Genomic DNA, 20,818 nt, shown 5'->3' on the forward strand with positions numbered 1-20,818 from the left:
CAGGTCCTGGCAGAGTGGAAACCCTGAAATGATGCTGGTCGACTCTCTGCGTGATGATCTCATATTCACTTCTTTGCATGTCTGTTGTGTTGCTGTAGTCTTTGGTCGAAACATCTACAGTTTATGAGGCTCGTAAAAATCTCCTCTTGTGTTCTGCGGTCTTTTACATATCTGTGGTCATTACCCAGATTTGCTAATACCCCTAAAGCGTTCACCCAAAACAAACTGCAGTAAGATTGGAGTTTTAATGGTAATCCAGGTTATGAATAGAAAGTTTTGTCTGTTGCGTTTGTTCCAGCTCAGTGATTCGCTTTAAACTGCTCAAGGCTCATTATAAAGGCTGCTTTTCCCCACTCTGAGCTAATACCCAGGTTTTTAGGCATGTATTTAGTTGCCTTCTGCCATCACGGGTCTCGGCTAACGAGTAAGAGCATCTTTATACAGACGAAAATGAAGCATTACAGATCAGTTTGAGTGGGGATGCTGTGTTGTAGTAGAAGACGCACCCCCAAAGCCTCTGTGGCTTCCAAGGGGACTCGGTGACCCATGTGTTGTCTTCTAACATGTTAAATACTGTTTGCAGTCTGACCTATACACAAGAACAGTGACATTTAGGCGGCTAATGTCTCCCATTTTCATTATGAATGTGTCCAACCTTCTTTGAATCGGATGTTGATGGGGATTCAGATGCATGGGGTGTAAAGCCATCTGTGTGCCTCCTCTCTTCCTGGTCTGTTATTGTTCAGGCGTGTATTTGTTTGTCCTCGTGCACTGTGCGTGTGCCACAGCTGCCCCCCCAGCCTTAGCGACAGACACAACAATACTGAGAGTGAGAACCTGCTGTAGATGCAGACGCGGTTGCTAGCCGCCGGTCCGCCCTGCCCGTCCTGATCGTGGCACTGATCATGCTTGGATGACTGTGCTGCAGCACATCCTGGGGCTTGTTGCCAGGCCCCGTCCTCATGCTCCTCCCCGCTCACAACCGTTTTCAGCATGTTCGGGGTGGAGGAAGGCGGGGGGGAGCTGCCACATGACATCAGCTTCTGTGGAATGAAATCAAACGTGAAGACGAGCCTCGCCAAGACCCCTTTTTGTTTTCATACACAAATACTCCCACTGTCTCTGTGGTTACACTCGGATGTAGATCTTGAGGAATTACCCAAAACACTGACCGTTAGGCACACTGGGTAATATTCTTGTACAGCAGCTTTTTCCTCATCTTTCAGACCTCATCTTGCAGTGATAAATCTGGAACATGGTAAGAAAGATGAGTTTGAAGCGTTAGTATCTGTTGTGGTGAAGACTGCAGGGCTAATTGCATAATGCTTGTCATTTTAGTCATTAGTACTATCCCGGTTCCATCAATCAGTGAAAACACTGTTATACTAATGTGTCCAGGGTGCACAGGGAGGGGCTTTGACATCAACACATAAGTTGTCATGACACGAAAAAGTAACACTTGACTTTAAATGACTCAAACCAAATCCAGTCTCCCAGAGAAACACCAAACATAATGGGGGGGTAAAACACCTGGGATTTCAGGTTGAAGGTGAGTTTTACTAACCGACAGGAGATCAAGGAGAGATTTAGAGGACATTTTATGGCGATTTTATACTTCTGGAAGGAAAAAACAAGAGTTGGTATAAGACCTGGAAGACTGCGATGAAGCTGCACCTGACCACAGACATCAGTTACCGTGTTGGTCCCTGGATTTCATCAGCTTGTCAGCTGACAAATGGGAACCAAATCCATAAATACAGGACTGTCTCAGAAAATTAGAATATTGTGATTTTCTGTAATGCAATTACAAAAACAAAAATGTCATACATTCTGGATTAATTACAAATCAACTGAAATATTATAAGCCTTTTATTATTTTAATATTGCTGATCATGGCTTACAGCTTAAGAAAACTCAAATATCCTATCTCAAAAAATGAGAATATTCTGGGAATCTTAATCTTAAACTGTAAGCCATAATCAGCAATATTAAAATAATAAAAGGCTTGCAATATTTCAGTGGATTTGTAATGAATCCAGAATGTATGACATTTTTGTTTTTTTAATTGCATTACAGAAAAACTTTATCACAATATTCTAATTTTCTGAGAGAGTCCTGTACAGCAGAGTCTGTGGGATATGACTGAGATTTTTTGGACACCTCCAGTCTGCTTTTGAGGTTGCCCTCATTAAGCTGCTACTTATACCCCTTGTTACGTCCCCATGGGCAAAAGGTAATGAGGAGAGTAACACAGGTGGGAACCGAAGGATAAAATAGGAGGAGACCAATGTTTCAAAAGAGCCGAGGCGCATTTATTAAGAAAAAACAACATAAAGCGGGCTCCCCCCCACTAGGAGAGCCGATAAGCTGATCTGCCAGACTTCAACCACAGCAGCCTGGAGAAAACCTGCCACACACACGGCTTCGTCACACATAAAAGGCCCACATAGAGGCCGAACTGCAGCTCCCCCCAGGTATTTGTAGCTGGCCACACCCAATCATGGCTGCTTGGCTGCAGGTGTGATCAATGAGTGGGAAGGCAGGGAGCGGGACCTGGGAAGAGGCAGAGCAGAGCAACCACACACACACACAAACAGACACAGAGGCCACAGGGCCGTAACACCCCCCCCCATAAAAACAAACCCCTCCGGGTTTTTTTATTGTGCAATAACTGGCTCACCCACGGGACAGCGCGTCCGCCACGACGTTGTCTGCCCCTTTCTTGTGCCGGATCTCGATGTTAAGGCCCTGCACTAACAGAGCCCAGCGCATCAGGCGCTGGTTGTGGTTGTACATACGTGAGAGGAACACCAGAGGGTTATGGTCAGTGTACACAATCACTGGAGAGGAACTGGAGCCAACATACACCTCGAAATGCTGGAGGGCCAGTAGCATCGCCAGCGTCTCCTTCTCGATGGTGGAATAGTTCAGCTGATGGCGCTTGAACTTCACTGAAAAGTAGCATACTGGATGGTTCACTTCACCCTCGCCCTCCTGCAGTAGCACAGCACCAGCCCCGGAAGCACTGGCATCCACCTCAAGTTTAAAGGGAAGAGCAAAGTTAGGAGCAGATAAAACAGGGGCACTGCAGAGGAGAGACTTAGCGGCTTCGAAGGCTGTCTGACACTCCCCATCCCACGTGAATGGCACAGCAGGGCTACACAGCCTGGTGAGCGGAGCAACCACTACAGAGAAGTTCCTACAGAAACAGCGATAGTAGCCGGTCACGCCCAGGAAACGGCGGAGCTCCCGCCTGGTAGTGGGAGCTGGGTAGGACAGCACCGCCGCGACCTTTGCATCCACAGGACGCACCCGGCCATGCCCAACCTGTTTCCCTAGATAGGTGATGGTTGCTTTACCAAACTCACATTTAGCAAGGTTAAGGGTCAAAGAGGCTGCAGCAAGCCGTTCAAACACCACTGCCAGACTAGAGAGATGTTCCTCCCAGACGGTGGAATACACTACCACATCGTCCAGGTACACTTTACACTGAGGCACGTCCCCCAACACTATCTGCATCAGACGCTGGAATGTAGCGGGTGCATTTCTCATTCCGAAGGCCATCACCGTGTACTGCAAGAAATGGTCGGGGGTCACAAAGGCAGAGATGTCAGAAGCCCTAGCGGTCAGAGGTACCTGCCAGTACCCTTTCAGCAGATCTAGTTTTGTTATCACCGTAGCTGGACCAATACTGTCTATACAGTCTTCCACACGGGGCAAAGGGAAAGAGTCTGGCACAGTCACTGCATTGACCTTGCGGAAGTCTGTGCAAAAACGTGGAGTACCATCGGACTTCGGAACTAGCAGACACGGGGAACTCCACGGACTGTGGCTAGGCTTAGCTAACCCATTCTGCAACAGGTACTCAGCCTCCTTTTTCAGGACCTCCCGCTTTCCAACTGGACAGCGATAAGGATGCTGCTTGATGGGTGTGGCAGACCCAACGTCAATATCATGCTGGAGAACAGTGGTACATGAAGGCACATCATTAAATAGAGCAGGATAGGCGTGGAGCAGCTGGACAACACCATCCCGCTGCCACTCTGGGAGGTAAGATAATTGTGACCCAACAGTTGATAGAAACTGAGAATTAGACAACCTGCCACTCTGCTGACCATCTGACAGCACTGCCAAACCATCATCCTGCTCAGTCCCATCACAGATCAGAGAGACAGACGGCCCATCAGGGGCCATGCCCCCCAAGGCGGGTCCCTGCCTCCCTGGACCAGCTTCCCTGGAATTATAAGATTTTAGCATGTTAATATGACACAAGCGCATCTTCCTCCTCCGTTCAGGGGTGGCGATGACATAGTCAGTGTCAGATACCTTGCTCTCCACAACATATGGCCCCGAGAAGCGGGCCGTGAGAGCAGAACCAGGCACTGGCAACAATACCAAAACTTGGTCCCCAGGCTGGAACTGACGCCTGACCGCTTTCCTGTCATACCGGGTCTTCATGCTACGCTGGGTGGAAGAAAGAGCCCCCCTTGCCAGTTTCGAGGCACTCTGCAGTCGCTCCCTACACTGAGAGACGAAATCTGCCACCTCCACTTTAGCAGGTGGGACAGACATAAATCGCTCTTTCAGCACCTTCACAGGTCCACGCACATTGTGACCAAACACAAGCTCAGCTGGACTGAAACCAAGGGATTCTTGCTTAGCATCACGAATGGCAAAGAGTACAAAGGGAACCCCCTCATCCCAGCTATTTCCGGTGTCACAACAGTATTTACGCAGCATACTCTTCAGGGTCTGATGCCAACGTTCAAGCGCACCTTGAGACTCAGGGTGGTAAGCGCTGGACACTGAATGGGAGACACCTAAAGACTGCAAAGCCTGCTTGAAAGTTCTGGAGAGGAAGTTACTTCCCTGGTCGGTTTGCACAACCTTGGGGAGCCCAAATGTGGTGAAAAATTTGGTCAAAGCCTTAGTGATAGCTGGGGCAGTAATCCTCCTAAGAGGGATGGCCTCAGGAAACCGGGTGGAAACACACATTAGAGTCAGAAGGAACTGGTTACCAGACTTTGTACGGGGCATCGGACCTACACAGTCTACCAGGACGCGTTCGAACGGTTCACCCCAGGCTGGGATGGGGTGCAGAGGGGCTGGGGGAACAACCTGATTCGGTTTTCCTACAACCTGGCAGGTACAGCAGGTTTTACAAAAGCGCACAACGTCAGCCTTACAGGCAGCACACCAACGGTCAAAAAGAATCACTTTCTCCCTAGCAAAGTCAGAGTATGTCTGACTGGAGGTCTTTCTGAGGTTGCGGAACCGCTGTCGGTAGGCTTCTGGGACTAGCTCGTACACACGAAGTATAGCGCCTTTCACCTTCTCATACAAAAGGCTGTCTTCCACAGAGAGGGAAGCACACGCCTCCTGAGCCTTTCCAGTCAACTTACACTGCAGCAGGATGGCCCACACGTCAGCTGGCCAGTGTAGGGCGGTAGCTATTCGCTCAAACGCACCAAAGTATGACTCTACTTCAGACTCTCGGAAGGCAGGAACTAGAGAAATATGTCTACTGATGTCAAAGCCGGGAGGGTGGTATGCAGGAGACTGTGTACCTACAGCAGGAGCGCTGACAGGGGTCTCACTGCCCTGCAGCTCCAGCTGACGCATCCTAACCGCAGTCTCTGCTTCCAACTCCAACTTCTTCACCTGTAGCCTAAGCTCACGCTCCTCTTTCCGTTCCTGAGCCTCACGCTCCTCTTTCCGTTCCTGAGCCTCCACCTGGAGACGAGCAATACGCAGCTTCACCCGGGCATCTAGCCTAGAGCCAGGAGTAGACCCAGCAGAGAGGGGGTCAAAGCGTGGCATCGTGAACGGCTTCTCTTCCCCCTCACCATCACTGCTGTTCCCCTGTTCGCTGGGAGCGGAGCGCCCCCCCTCAGCCCCTTCTCCACCCTGAGAAACAGAGCCGCTCGCACCCGAGGGCTCCGCCACAACAGAAGCCCCCTCCCCTTGGTCCACAATCGCCACTGGAGGCAGGTGAATACCCTTGTCAACCATCCCCTTTAAAACAGCATCCCTAAGCTCTCCCTTACGGAGCGCAGTGGAGACAGGAATGCCATAATGCTTAGCAATAGCATGCAGGTCCTCCCTTCGACATGCTTCTAGCAAGCTCAGAGTGGGGTTAGCCACAAACACAACCAGGTCGAAGGCAGCCATGCTCGCCAGGACACCAAACACACAACACAATTACACACTATACACCACGTCCTCACTGGACTAGCCACACAAGGCTACCACACCACAGGCTACCGACTAGCCTGTTGAGCACCAACACAACAGCCCTGAGCTAACCAAGTGAACAGCAAAGCCACTGCTAGGCTGAAACAACTGGCTTAGCACTCAACACACCTGTGAGTCACCCACCAGTGATGAACAGAATGCACATAGATGCCTGCAAACACACACAGCCCAACCTGACCAGAAACAAACTTCCCCAGAACCTACCTAACCAAAACTATGCCTGGCTTAGCTGTCTTCTGGAGCGTGCCGGGCTCGGGGCCACTTGAAAGGCCACACATCAGCGGCCTGAGCCCTGAAATGCCTACCCCCACCAGGGAATTGAATCCCCACCCAGGATTTGCTCCGAAAACAAAAAAGACAAAATAATAAACGAGTGCCCGCAGGAAGGACGACTGAGTCAGCCCAGCTGGACACTCAGCTCAATCATCTACTTCTGGGGAGGCAGTTCACACAATGGCCAGGCCAGACAAAATCAGCAGACATCAAACACACCTGCCCAACACCAGCAACAACTCACCGCCACAAAAACCCACCAAACAATGACCCACTCGTTATCCTTCGTACCCCGAACGAGCCCCCAAATATGTTACGTCCCCATGGGCAAAAGGTAATGAGGAGAGTAACACAGGTGGGAACCGAAGGATAAAATAGGAGGAGACCAATGTTTCAAAAGAGCCGAGGCGCATTTATTAAGAAAAAACAACATAAAGCGGGCTCCCCCCCACTAGGAGAGCCGATAAGCTGATCTGCCAGACTTCAACCACAGCAGCCTGGAGAAAACCTGCCACACACACGGCTTCGTCACACATAAAAGGCCCACATAGAGGCCGAACTGCAGCTCCCCCCAGGTATTTGTAGCTGGCCACACCCAATCATGGCTGCTTGGCTGCAGGTGTGATCAATGAGTGGGAAGGCAGGGAGCGGGACCTGGGAAGAGGCAGAGCAGAGCAACCACACACACACACAAACAGACACAGAGGCCACAGGGCCGTAACACCCCTTTTCCACCAAACCGGTTCCAGGGCTGGTTCTGGGCCAGAGCTGGTGCAGGTTTGCAAGTTGCGACAACTTGCTGAGAACCGGTTTGCTTTTCCATAGCTTGTGTGTTAAGGGTTAGTTACGTCGCTGGTAATTGTCAATTACGTCGCTGCGAGGGCATGAAAATTGAAGCAACAATGTATTTGCTCTAAACGGACTTGGTCCACGTAGCACCTCTGTGGACACATCTCTAAAAGACAGGTCGTCTCCTCCTCAGACCACTGCTGCTTTGCTGCATCCACATTAATTCTTATTTGAAAATGTCTCCATCTCTCAGTCTTGCTATTGCCATTGGTCTTAATAACTCCACCCCCCTCGGCTTACGTAAGCGGCACGCTCAGCGGAGTGAATGTGTCGGAACGCGGAGGCAACAAGCAGAGCTCAGCAGATGACGCCGTAGGCTCTGCGTTGGTGTAACGCGGGACCATAAATCAGCCTTAAGTCCCGGCTAATACTGTGAGAAATAACCTCTCATAATAGCGGTACTACAGTTAATAAATGTAATAAAACTGCCGTTTCTGCTGGTTACTGAGTCCCGTAAGTGGCGAGTGAGTTTTAACTCCTTAATTACCAACCAGCGTCAGAGTCACGCACAGTACACAATCTGTGATGTTAGAAAGCCACCTTTTGGTCAATTTAAGCAACCGCATCGCCAGCTGCTTGACAGTGGCTCAACTCATTAGTTTACTGTTTTTGTTGTTAATAATGTCATTGCAATTTTATCTATGCAATTGTGAAAAAAATGGCAAAATAAATGAAAAACTGTGAACAACCGCATTCCGTAGGCTATTCAGTACTCAGTATTCAGCCAAGTCTTTAAATTTTATTCTGCTTCAGTTTCGGCCTCAAATTTTCATTTCGGTGCATCCCTAGTTTTTTCGGTGGGTACCACTGGTAGCATTCTGGATTCTTGTTAAAACATGCTATTTGCTTTATTTGTTAATAAAAAAAAAACTAATCTCTGGTTTCTTTCTATTTTATTCCAGAAGGGAGGGGGGATCTTCTGATTTAAAAAAATCGTGATTAAAAATCGGGATCATTCAATATGGGAAAAAAAATCGTGATCACTTTTTTTGCCATATCGCCCAGCCCTACTTTCGTAACACATTAAAAAGATGATCAAATTGCAAAATAAACAGATCCAAGCTGTCCCTCATTTTTATTTTGTCATTTAGCATTTAAACAGTGCAGTTTTCTTCAAAGTAGCTTGAACAGTCAAGTAATAATAAGTCAACTATTAACTAGTAAAAATAGTGCAAATTTAAACATAAATTTTAATTAAATAAAAACCGCGCTCAACTTAAAATACCCAGCAGGCATGTAAACAAATAAGCAAATAAAAGAGCAACAGTGTCGTACAGTAAGGCAGTAATGTGCTTTTTAGACTGTTCTTACTTCTTACTGTCCTTTTCTGGCTTAAAGAATAAAATGTTTGTGTTGAAGGGACCTACAATCTTCCTCGCGGTAGCAGGGTGTTCATCACGCTGCGTTCGTGCACGCTGCACTCGGCAAGAATGCAAACACCACCTGCAGCGTTTTTCTGAACGCTCAGCTGAGGAAGACGACACAGACGGTTTTCAACCACTGTTGTAACTTAACTTTTATTTATTTGCCTCTGCTGTAGCTCTCCTATGTGCAGATCCCCACAAACTTTATTGAACTCACTTTAAGTTACACAGCTCACACTCCACACCCCACCTCACCCTTAGCTTTCCTCATATTAGCAGTGCTTTCACGCAAAATTACATGGACCCGTTGCTGATACACCGGTTAATTAAAATTTTTTCCATCATCTGTTTGATGCGCTGATCAAAATAATGAGAATATGGATGCAATGTCCGATTTCGATCATGTCTGAAACAACGTGATCGGATCGGGACATCCCTAGTATTAATCTTGTTTATACTACTTAGTCCTTAAGACATGTAGAAATAACAAACCTCATTATTGGAATTATAAGCTTATTGAGGTTTTCAATGTTTTCGTCTGTCATTATTTTTCTTAAACCAAATGTATTTTGCACCAAATCAAAACTTGCTCAAAAGTTAACTGTCTTCACTTGTTTTTAACAAACTGACCTAAAATCTGACTTTTTCCTAAATCACGGTACTTTGTCTCTTTGTATTAGTTGAAGCCATAAAGTGAGCTGCTGTTTTTAAAGGAAACATCTCCTGCTGCATCTTAACCCACAGATCTAAGAATACAGATGTGCAGAGTATTTCTGTACAACACAGGTCGCTGTACAGCTGTAATTTATGGCAAGTCAGTGGCAGTGTGGTCTCTAAACAGTTAGAAATACAAATCAGCAGTACAAATGACTTCTTCATCCTGTGATGGAGAGTTTTGGGTGTTAGACCTGTTACACCTGTGGCTCTGTGTCTTTTGCATAATTTCAAAAAAATAATTGGAAGGGTTTTAAAAACAGCCACTAGCAGTGTTATGAGTTAAAAACTTAATTTCTAATCACAATGTGAGAATGTTGAGGGGTTTGTGTGTTCATATTGATGAGATTCAGCTGCAACATAGATGCAACTCTTTACTAAGGCATTTTATGTGTAAGTGTTTCATGAGTCTAGTCTCTGGCGTGCAACATCTTCCTTTTTTCCATTTTGCTGTAGTCAGATTACTTTTTGTGTCATTGAAAAGATGTCAGCTGTGAATGTAAACACGCTTGTAGCCCGGATATATCCAAATACTGGCAGCTTCTTCATCATAAGTGGACAGTTGCAGTGCATTTCCATGACTACATCACTGTTTCTGTGCACGGCGCAGCGCTAAATAGATTTAAAAAGAACATAGTAATTTCTATTAGCACATCACTGTTGTTAGAGCCAGCTGTTGGAGAGCTTCAGTGATTGCAGTGTGGTTTACTTCCAGTACAAATTTGGTCTGTTCACACTAAGTGTGCCGTTTGCCCCTATATGGCCGTGGGTCTGGGTTGGGAGAATGACTTCACATCCGAAGCAACAGAATCTCTACTCTCTGTTTTTCTTTTCATTTTTGTTGCTGCATCACTGTTACGTCAGCGTTGGCATAAACCGCTCTGCCACATGGAGAGCTTTGTTTCATTGAGGACTTGGATGAGTGAGGATCTGTGGCTCAGAGCGCTGTGGTTTATAAAAACAAACTGTTGTTTTTACCCAAGGTAAACTGAAGCTGTTCTTGAGCAAATATTACATGGAAAGGTCTCTGTAGAAGTCTCACCTGAGGAAAAGTCCTGCTTAAGGTCTTTTACAGGCACCAACATGCTCCTGCTTCCTTTTACTGCATATTTACTGTGATCCTCCCAGTGGCAACCGTCATATTTGCTTACAGTATCCATGCAAAACTTAACTGTACAGTAATCCCTCGCTATAACGCTTAGCAACAATGCTGAGAATGGACAATGAACTTCAGCGAGCAGCTCAAGAATGGGACCCTTTGATGAATCGTTCATTACAGTTCTCAAATATAATCGATGTTGGCATGTCTGTTTATAAGAATCTTTTTGCCCAGAAGAAAAAAGAGTGACAAAACTACCCATAGCTATGTTCTTCTCTTGAAAAAACACACCTGCACGCTTTTAGTTTCTCTGCACCGTCTGCGTGGAATACCTTACAAAATGAACTGAAAATGCCTGAACTTGTTTCTTTTGAAGCCTTTCGCTCACTTCTGAAAAAACGACAACGGGAATCCTTTCAGCAGTGCCTGTGTTTTTAAACTACATGTGCCCGTGTTTTTAAATTTAAAATTATTTCTGAAGTTGTTTTTACATATTATTGAAGTCACCACTATTGCACTTTATTCGCTAACAGTTTGCACTCTCATTTTAATGTTTATTACGTGATTGCTGTTATTTGTGTGTGGACGTGTGCTGCTGCCTTCCTTGGCCAGGTCACCCTTGGAAAAGAGGTCTTGACCTCAATGGGTTTTTTTTTTATCTGGATAAATAAAGGTGAAATAAAAAAAAAAATTCACTTATCACGGGTTCTTTTTGGAACGTAACCCCCGCGAAAAACGAGGGGTTACTGTACACTTGTCAATGCCCCGTGGTTCAATTGAGCAATCTCTCCGTTGCAGATCATATCCCAGAGGACTTGAGGGACCCGTTTTACACGGACCAGTACGACCAGGAACACATCAAGCCTCCCGTCATCCACCTGCTGCTGTCCTGCGACCTTTACTGCCGCGTGTGCGCCCTCATCCTCAAGACGGAGCAGGCAGCGTCGCTCCAGTCCCACCTGTCAGTCATCCAGGCTCTGTCCCGGAAGGGAATCTACGTGGTGGAGAGTGACGACACCCCCGTCACAGAGGGGGACTTGGCCTGCATGCCCATCAAGATGGTGAGTGGATGTTCTGGTGAACAGTTTAATAGATGGATAATAACTATTTTATTCTTTATACTGATGCAGTAATTGCAAAGTGTGACTGCTGGAGCTGATTGGGAGTGAATGGGAAATCAGGCCAGAAGAACAAGGGCAACTCTGTGCATTAGCACGTCGCTTGTTTGATGCGTTATCTTACCTCTGTGGAAACAGAGGAAGTAGAGAGTGCTTTTGTTTTTCAGCAGTGTCATCAACTCATCCACAGGCTTTATGCACCTGGAAGATCCTGCTGCATCACATACGGAGAGAAACTTTTCAAAAAGCATGATAATTAGTTATCTTTGTCAATATTTTATTTCTTTATTTCTTAGCACAACAGAGTTTTTGACACGGTTGGCTGCTTGATTTGTCCAGTACTTACGGTACTTTGCTGTACTCTTATCATTCCTATTCAAATAAAGAGCTGGGATTTGACTGTCATGCTGGTTGTATGGAAAACAACACTGAAGGGTGGCACGGAGATTAATAAGGTAGATGTCATTGTAACTTTGCATCTATCTGGAATGTTTTGGAAAAGCTGCTTCCTATCAGCAATGTTAGTCTCACACTGATTGTAAATGCAAAGCTTCTTTTCATTTTTGTCCTGTGGTCGTTTTCGGTGGGGCTTTTCACAAAAGACATGAGTTTGCATCTGCCGACTGAGAGGAAAGGTGCATCACTTTGTCTGAAGCCTCATTGCCGGTATTAAAAGTCCATTTAAGGTTCATAGAAAAACACAATATGTGCAACTACGATTATGAAGTCGTTTTGCCGTAAGAACACATAATAAGATAACTTTATGTAGTATAAAGACAATAATTACAGAGAGGACTTAAAGAACTCTTATGTGTTACTTACTCTTTACTTGTACTGTTGGAGGAAACTCATTTTCCCCACTTGTATCCGCGACAGTCTGGTTCGTGTTTTTGCAGCCTTGTATCTGCAGCCAGGTGGAAGCAACATAAAATCACTGATTAGATCAGCCGAGATGGACCGAGCCGTCTTTAAACCCCCGACCTTTTGGAAAAGGACCAGCATATTGACAGCACGAATGTTTGTGCGGGACGCCGGTGACTTGTCTGTTGGTTCATCGTGTTGGTGGTGTAAAGTTTATTCCTTCATAAACCCTTTTAAAAGCAGTGTGCAGGTACATCAAGATATTTACAGAAACATGCAGTTTGATGTTGCACTGCTATTCATTTCTTCTCGTGTGTGTGTGTGTGTGTGTGTGTGTGTGTGTGTGTGTGTGTGTGTGTGTGTGTGTGTGTGTGTGTGTGTGTGTGTGTGTGTGTGTGTGTGTGTGTGTGTGTGTGTGTGTGTGTGTGTGTGTGTGTGTGTGTGTGTGTGTGTGTGTGTGTGTGTGTGTGTCATGACGAAATAACCGTCATTTCCGCTTCTCCTTCCTGTATCCAAATTCAAAACAAATGCTGCTTCTCGCAACTTTTCGCTCACCTTCTTGTAAATCTCGCTATCCCGGTACTTTGTACCGTCTACAAATGCCAAAATGTTCATATCCTTCATTACATTTATAAAATGATTAGTCTCCTCCTCACTCCAAAAGTGTTGCGTGGTCTTGCGTTTCCCCGTGTTTAGAAGTACGTCCTGGACTCAAAAGACCAGGATTCCTTGCGAACAGAGCATGCGCAGAAAACAAATTCATGTTCCGTTTGATGGGGATATTCCGTTAGGCGTTTACATGACCCAATATTCGGGTTAAGGAGTAACCCAGGGGTCATATTCGGGTTTTTAAAAACCTGAATATGAGCAAATTTGGATTATTCTAAGGGGGTTATTGGTGTTTACATGGCCGTGCAAATTCGGGTTATTGCCAATATTCGGGTTTTAAAAGGGTTATTGACTGCATGTAAACGCAGTCAGTGTGTGTGTGTGTGTGTGTGTGTGTTATTGGGAGAAGGAAATCTCAGTGTGTGTGTGTGTGTGTGTGTGTGTGTGTGTGTGTGTGTGTGTGTTATTGGGAGAAGGAAATCTCAAATGATTGACATTTCGCATGAGTGAATAAAAGTTGATCAAGTGGAATTTCTACTAAAGTTTAAGATCCTCCTTTTTTATTCTTTATTCTTTATTCTTATACAAAATCTACCGCTCTCTGAAAGAGAAAAAAAAAAAAACGAATATCCACACTTACCACTCCAGGGAAGTACAAATGGACTTAAGACCGGTGTTTCAGAGCACGACCTGTCCGTTAGTAAGAGACCAGCCGTCTGCTGCTGAGCAGTTTACATCTCTTTCTGTCACGTTCTGTATTTTCATAAAATAGACTTCCTCATGAAGCTGTTCTCATTGTCTAGTTTTATTTAGCTCAAAGAGTCAATAATATCACAAACAACGCTTGTTGAGGAAACACCTTTAGCAGCACGCGCTGAGACAGGCACCGGCAGATACAGTCCGGCAGCACATTAATGTTCTGGTTATCGTTACTTAAATGTGAGCGAACACATTCAGGCCGAGCCCGGCTGCTGATGCTCTGACAAGAACACAGAAGCACAAATGAGGCCACTCCCACTCGCCTTGTTTAACCTGGTTAGCCCAACCTCTTATCAGTTCAGTGGGAGGTTTCTGTTTTCTTTTGGTGAAGAAAATATTCCATAAATTACGAATAATGAATGGAAGTTTGAAGACTGCTCTTGTTGATGACAAATCCAGGAGAAAGAAATATAGACGTTGGAGCAGCCTCTATAAAGCTGCTATATAACCCAGTCCTCGTTTATAAAGATGCTGAATGTAAAAGTACATCAGTACAAAGGTTGCTGCATCATCTTATCTCTGTACGTTTCATCGAAATACCTTTTTCACCTTTTCTTTCCTTTGGGCTTTTACTTGCAGGTACCCAATAATTGTTCTTGAAATGATGAAAGGAAAGTTTTATCATTGCTAACTGTATATGTATGGCCTTACTCGCATGGTGTCATGTGAAGGGAATGGAGTAAAAAGAGGTGGAGAGGGGAAAAGCCTGCTAAACCTCTTTTAATAAGTTCTTCTCAACTATGTGTTTCTCTGGACTGAGAACTGAGTATCCAAGTGGCCAAGAATAAGACTTGAGAGATGATTCAGATTTCAGTAGATTTAATTAAACAGTTCCGTGCAAAAGGGTCAAAAAATACATCAGGTGTCTCGATGCAGAATGAAGATGAAACAGAGAAATATACTGATATTAAAGAATACACGAGGATTCATTCTACTAGAGAAAACATTGGTGTTCCCACCGCTAATCTTCGTTTGGGCACCAGTCTGCACCCGTAGTCGGCCTGAGGTGAAGTGTAGGAAGCACATCTGTCCCATCACAACCCCAATAACACCTACAGGATGGATGTAGAGGGCTGTATTGGGATTGGGTCCCGCGGGACCGGGCGGTTTGAACTTTGCTGCGGGCGGGAGCGGGCTGCTAAAAAAATCACTGCGGGATCGGGTTGTTGCCTAGCGACAAGATAGAAATCAATGACGTGGAAAAAAAACCCCAAACAAGGTCTTTACAAAAAGACAAAGCAAGGCCAGTCAGATATTTGGAGAAACTGCGTTTAGTGTCTGTGGAGCATCTTGAAAGAGACGCATGGGATTGGGACGGCAGTCGGTCTGTAGCATTCTCTTCCTCCACAGAAATATAATGGCCAAGTGGTTAATTTGTTAGATTAATTTGTTTCATTCGTTAACTTTGTTTATTTTATGTTATTTATTAGTGTTATTTGAGTTATTTGAGTGTTGCTATAACCTCAATCACATAATTGATCGTGCGCGAAAGGCGAAATAGCTTGTGACAATGATGGATTTGCATCTGACTTCGGTCAGGTGACCTATGAACTGTCAATTATCCATCAAGTTCCATAATTATCATGTTAACATTAAATTAGATAGATTTGTCTAGGACAACATTTCTCTTGCGGGACGGGAGAAAACAAAAAATCTTCAAAATTCATCTCTATTATTATGCGGGCATAAATTCTCAGAGTTTTGCGGATGAGGGCGGGAGTGTAACACACACGTTGCGGCTGGTAATGGTAAAAACTCGGCGGAAGCGGGATGAAGAAAACAGTCCCGCGCAGGGCTCTAGATGGATGTTCTCTTCCTTTACCTGGCGACCAGGTGTAGTTCAGCTCGGTGCTACCACTTGCAGTTGAAATTTAGTAGGGCAGTTGGCCTCTGCTTGCGGAAACGACTTACCTGTTTCCATACTTGAGATGCATGTTGATGCCAAGTGTGAACAGGACTCCCTTGAAGCTCTCCACTTGTGATCGGAGCCTTTAGGACAGATTTTTACACCAGGTATGAACAGCGACGGTGTCTCTCAATCTTGGTAAGAGCACCTCTCAGAGGACTGGATGAATCTCAGCCATCTTCTTCCCCCTTTGTTACCGTGGTAACCAGCATCAGTGTTGAGAGGCCTCTCCCTTCCTCTGGCAAACTAGTAGATGATGTGTGTCAGACAGAATAATCCAGGCAGGCTTGTGTGTAAGCAGCCAGACACAAAGCCCCATGAGGGGAGGGAAATCCTGAGCAGGACGCTGCTTATCTCTGAGAGACTGTTGGAAGCCTCCTCCCTGTTTTGCTGACTTTGCAAGGTGTTTCCATAGTAACCTGCATTTTTCTGCATCTGTATGTGTTTCTGAAACAGAGTTTATTTTAAAACAATCCCTCTACACTTGTGTTGGGGCAACAGCTCAGGTTCTCCTGGTTGTTTGATCAACTCACGAGTGTTCAAAAAACCTGAGTCATTTTACTCTCCTATCTATTTTCTCGTAAGTCTTTTGTGCTTATTGTAAATTTGTCAGTATATTCTGTTGTTGCTTGTGTCAGTGTGGGTCATGTGGGAGAGAAAGCGGCCAGCAGCTCTCATCCATCAAGCTAACGAGCCTAATCCCTGGGCACTCATCACCAATTGGATTAGATTGCATGTTCATGCAAACAATAGCAAATGTTCTCTTGTTTTGTCATGATTCTCGTGACTTGCATTATTGGCTATGACGTTGCAGCATAAGAAGAGTCTTGGGTGGATGGTTTTTACGTTGTTTTGGGTTTGCTTGGCGGGTGTGACACTTGTTTTGTGTTCGGCTGGAGCTAAATCCCACCCTGCCGTCAAGGATCAGTGTTTAAACTGGCAGGTATTAGCTTTCAGTCCCCTTGACCTGGGGGTGGCCCTTGACAGGCCTTTTGATCGCGTAACGATCTGGAGAGCTGCTTTAACGTTGGAAACCTGCTGAAGGAGAGATTTCAGGTTTTAAATAAATAGCATTATTTAATTTTGTTATTGTTGAGGGGCTGCAGGGCTGTCCTGCTGGAACGCTGAATGGTGCCACGTGTATTTGTCAGTAGATCGATTTCCATTACAGGCTTTTGCAAAACAAAAGGGAAACTCTCTTGAATGTGGGGAGTCTGTTTCTATTGAACCATATTTCTTTACGGATTCTCTCTGTATCTCCGTAATGCTCCCTATCTCGTCTTGCGAGATTTCTCTTCGAAACAAGGAAAAAGAAGATCTCAACATCAAAAGATGGACAAAAACATCCTTAGTTTAACAAATTATTGCACTCTGCACTGTTTGCAAAAAAATGTATAGCAGAGCGGCCGCAGGTGTTCATAAAGTCTTAAATTCCATTTTCCTAAAATAAGGCCTTTTAAATGTCTTAATTTGTCTTAATTCTCTCGAATCTTAATTTCAGAGGAAATTTATCTGGTGGTGATCATTAAAAAGTTTTCTTACACTTGAAAAGGAAAAGTTTATTTACCGGTAATGGTTTTGAGGAGAAATAAACCCGTTTACTAGTTGTTAGACACGTGCTTGCTTGACAATGCCTCAGTCAGGGTTGCCAGGTTGAGCAGGTTTCCCCCCCAATTGGGCTTCATTTGACTTTGGGCAGAAAAATATAGGACTGGGCAGGTTGATAAAATTTGGGCTGCTTTTCCTGGTTTTTACAAAATATTTAGGAGAAATTATTAACAAAAAGGTGGCCATTATGGCAGAGAAAAGTACAAACTTACATAATAAACTCACTGATATTTTATTTGTTGTAATCTACTCAATTTAATTGTAGTCTTTGTTTGGAGCCTGAAGTTTTTTCTGCCATTTAGTGGTGTTGTGAAACTTCATTTGCTTATGACTTGAAATTAATTTTGCATTTAATAATTTATGGTTTCAACATAGTGAATGTATGATTTGGGCTGGTTTTTCATTATTTCGGTGGGTTTTACGTCGTGTTTGGGCTGGAACCTGTCAGCCAGATCTGGCAACCTTGACCTCAGCGCTGGATTTTTTTAGTCGGCATAGTCTAAAAACAAGGCAAGCAAATATGTGTAAATGTAAATTTAGCGACAAATGACTTGGAAAATTCCAGTTTCTCGTGGTGGCAGAAAGCTAAGATGCCCAAAGATGACAGCGAGGCTACTGTGTGGTTTCCTGTAAACGTTTTAAGTTGAGCTCAATGGGAATCAAAGCACCGGAGTCTCATATGCAGAGCGGAAAACATGTAGCTTATGCCACAGCCCGCCAAATACCAGCCTCAAATCAGCATCTTTTGCACCGCCACCGCTAACGGAGAAGCAGAGTATTGTATTGTGAGTGAAATAGCATTGTGTGAGTTTTGTGTCAAGCCCTTCAAGTAACATAAGTGAGCTTATGTTTCAAGTGTTTGTGCATTCCCATTGTTACATTGGGTTCACAGTGTGTGACTGTCTTTTTGGTCTTAGTTTTTGTTTGAAAATGGTATTAAAAAGTCTTAAATTTAACTTTGTCAAACCTGTAGACACCCTGGATAGTGACATATAACTGTATATACGAGTACCTGTGGTACATTCTTCTTACTACTTTTCAAAGCAATTTCTTACCTTCTTTCTGCCAGTCGTGGCGTGGCAGGTGTGCAGGCCAGGGATAACAGAAGATCTCTCTCTACCTGCAGCAACAGCAGCATCATGTCTTCAGGTGTCCCAGCAGATAGTTTCAATCCAGTCCCAAAGCAGAGACGGTAGCTGCTGGTTCCGTTTTGACTTGCATGACTTTCATAACATCACAATATGTTTTTTTATCACTAGTCGATTAATAATTGTGCACTTATGTGTGGACAGGCCTGAAGTCCAATGTCGGCACCAATGCTGCCTTATTGACGTTTCCCGGTACCATGGAAACAGAGAAGAAGCGTGAGCATTCTGATCTAAGGCAAATGGATATGTTTGAATCAAATGATGTATCAGAATGCTCACCAATGCAGAATGAAGCACCATAACCCACAGCAATAATCTTCAATGATTCAGCACCTCAGCTGTGGGAACTAGTGGAAATAGCTGAATTAGCATTGAAACTCCAAATAACTTAAAATGCTGAAGTGGATCTCACCTAGTCCAGGTGGTTTCCAGATTTCCTTCAAGGGCTTGAAAGAAAATGTTTGGTGGTGGTGGCAGCAACAACAGTGTGCCTGAGCAAATGAGTGTGTGTGAGATGAGCAGGTGCTGCTGATTTATTGAGAGTGGAGGATGGTGCAGCACGGAGCTGCATCCATTGACCCAGGGTTCAAAGGGCATTTCCTGGGATTCATTGTCCTTCAATCAGCTCCCTGAGTCGAGCCTTGCACTAGCCCACACTTAATTGTAGCCTGATTATAAGTGCTACACAAGACATAGGTTTTAATATTTTACATAAATATTTCATGTTGATAATTGTACGAACACCAGAGTATTTGTATTTTACCTTCTGTCACAAGTTTGATAAGTCACCATGTTTACTTTTCTTTGTGTTTAAGCCATAAAAATCAATTTAAAATGTCTGTTTTCTCTGTGTCTCCTAACAAGAGCGCTCACATGCCCATGATCGACGCCCTGATGATGGCCTACACGGTGGAGATGATCAGCATCGAGAAGGTGGTGGCGTCTGTCAAGCGCTTCTCCACCTTCAGTGCCTCCAAGGAGCTGCCCTTTGACCTGGAGGACGCCATGATCTTCTGGATTAACAAGGTTCAGACGCACGCAAAATAACAGAACAGTAGCAGGAAGTGGACACTAAATGTTTTAATTACACCTCTTGAATTTTGTTCAGCCCTTTCGTTGCCTGAAATACAGCCAGTGGGCTGCAACTGTGTTATAGAGGATTCATTTCTTCGGCTGGGAGGCCTGAAGAAGCTAAAGCCACGACGCACGAGTCCATGAATCATGTCAATGCTCCGTCACGTTGGTTTTGGTGAACGGAGACATGTCTGGACAATCCATAATGACATTTAATAAGATAAATGTAGAGAACACAATCCTCCAGTTAACCAGTAGTCCTGGAGTTAACCACACCAGCGGTGTGTTTCCATCAGTGGGAGTTCTAGGTAGTTTTTCAGGGGATTGTCAACGCGTTCCTCTATTAGACTTGTAGTCAAGACCGCCTAAACCGGGACCAAGAAACTACCAAGACCAGAGAGGGTCAAGACCAAGACTAGTTCAGCTCAAGACGGAGACCAAAAAGAAACCTAGTTATTTCCTCACCCTGCGCGATTGTAGAACATCAGCACCATCTGCTTCAGCTGCTTAGTTTCTATATGAGGTTGTATTCAACTGCAGCACAATAACACAGAGAAGTGGATGTCTGATGTTGAACTCACCATAAATGTTTACATCAATCAGCTGAGATCAGATATGTGGCGACTGCACTACCGCTATTTCTACACTATTGGAGGATTGAAATGACTATTAACTAGTCTCAAAGTCAGCTAGCAAAATAACCAGCCTTCAAAACCCCCCTCCACCTCAGAAAAGTCTAATGAATAGTAAATGTTACTGATTTAAATTGGACTTAATTTGTAGATGAAACTTGAATTTTAAATATTAAAGATATCCAAAGTAGAAAACTTTTTGCACACCAGATATGCAGAAAGGTGCGTCGGAGAAGGAAAGCTGCAGCCAATTTAAAAAGAAAACTCCCGCACACGTTCTTCTCACCAGACTAGTGTTTTATTGGGCCAACGTTTCGGTCAGGAAGCCTTGGGAAAAAGGTCGATGAACGAAACGGTCATCGAGTTTTCTTTTTAAATATTAAAGATACAAACAATTATCGACTAGAAATTGCATTATTTACCATTAAAATAGCCAGATTACACTGAATATCAGCATCACTGAAATAAACCTAATGCTTAATCAATCACAACGAAATCCAAATATAATGGGGGGGGGTTCTGCTGATTGGGTTTTATAAATCATGATCA

The 20,818-nt window shown here is 44.6% G+C and overlaps 1 protein-coding gene across 2 annotated transcripts in view; it reads left to right on the plus strand.

Moving 5' to 3' along the window:
* The window catches only part of camsap1b (calmodulin regulated spectrin-associated protein 1b), a 47,543-nt gene that overhangs the window by 7,698 nt on the left and 19,027 nt on the right, over positions 1-20,818 (plus strand). For both annotated transcript variants that reach the window (XM_061730521.1, XM_061730522.1), the window contains exons 3-4: positions 11,353-11,615; positions 19,428-19,589. In XM_061730521.1, the coding sequence (XP_061586505.1) occupies positions 11,353-11,615; positions 19,428-19,589 (425 nt within the window). The remainder of the gene's footprint in view (positions 1-11,352; positions 11,616-19,427; positions 19,590-20,818) is intronic.

The sequence above is a fragment of the Cololabis saira genome, chromosome 9, assembly GCF_033807715.1.
Source record: "Cololabis saira isolate AMF1-May2022 chromosome 9, fColSai1.1, whole genome shotgun sequence".
Lineage (NCBI taxonomy): Eukaryota > Metazoa > Chordata > Actinopteri > Beloniformes > Belonidae > Cololabis > Cololabis saira.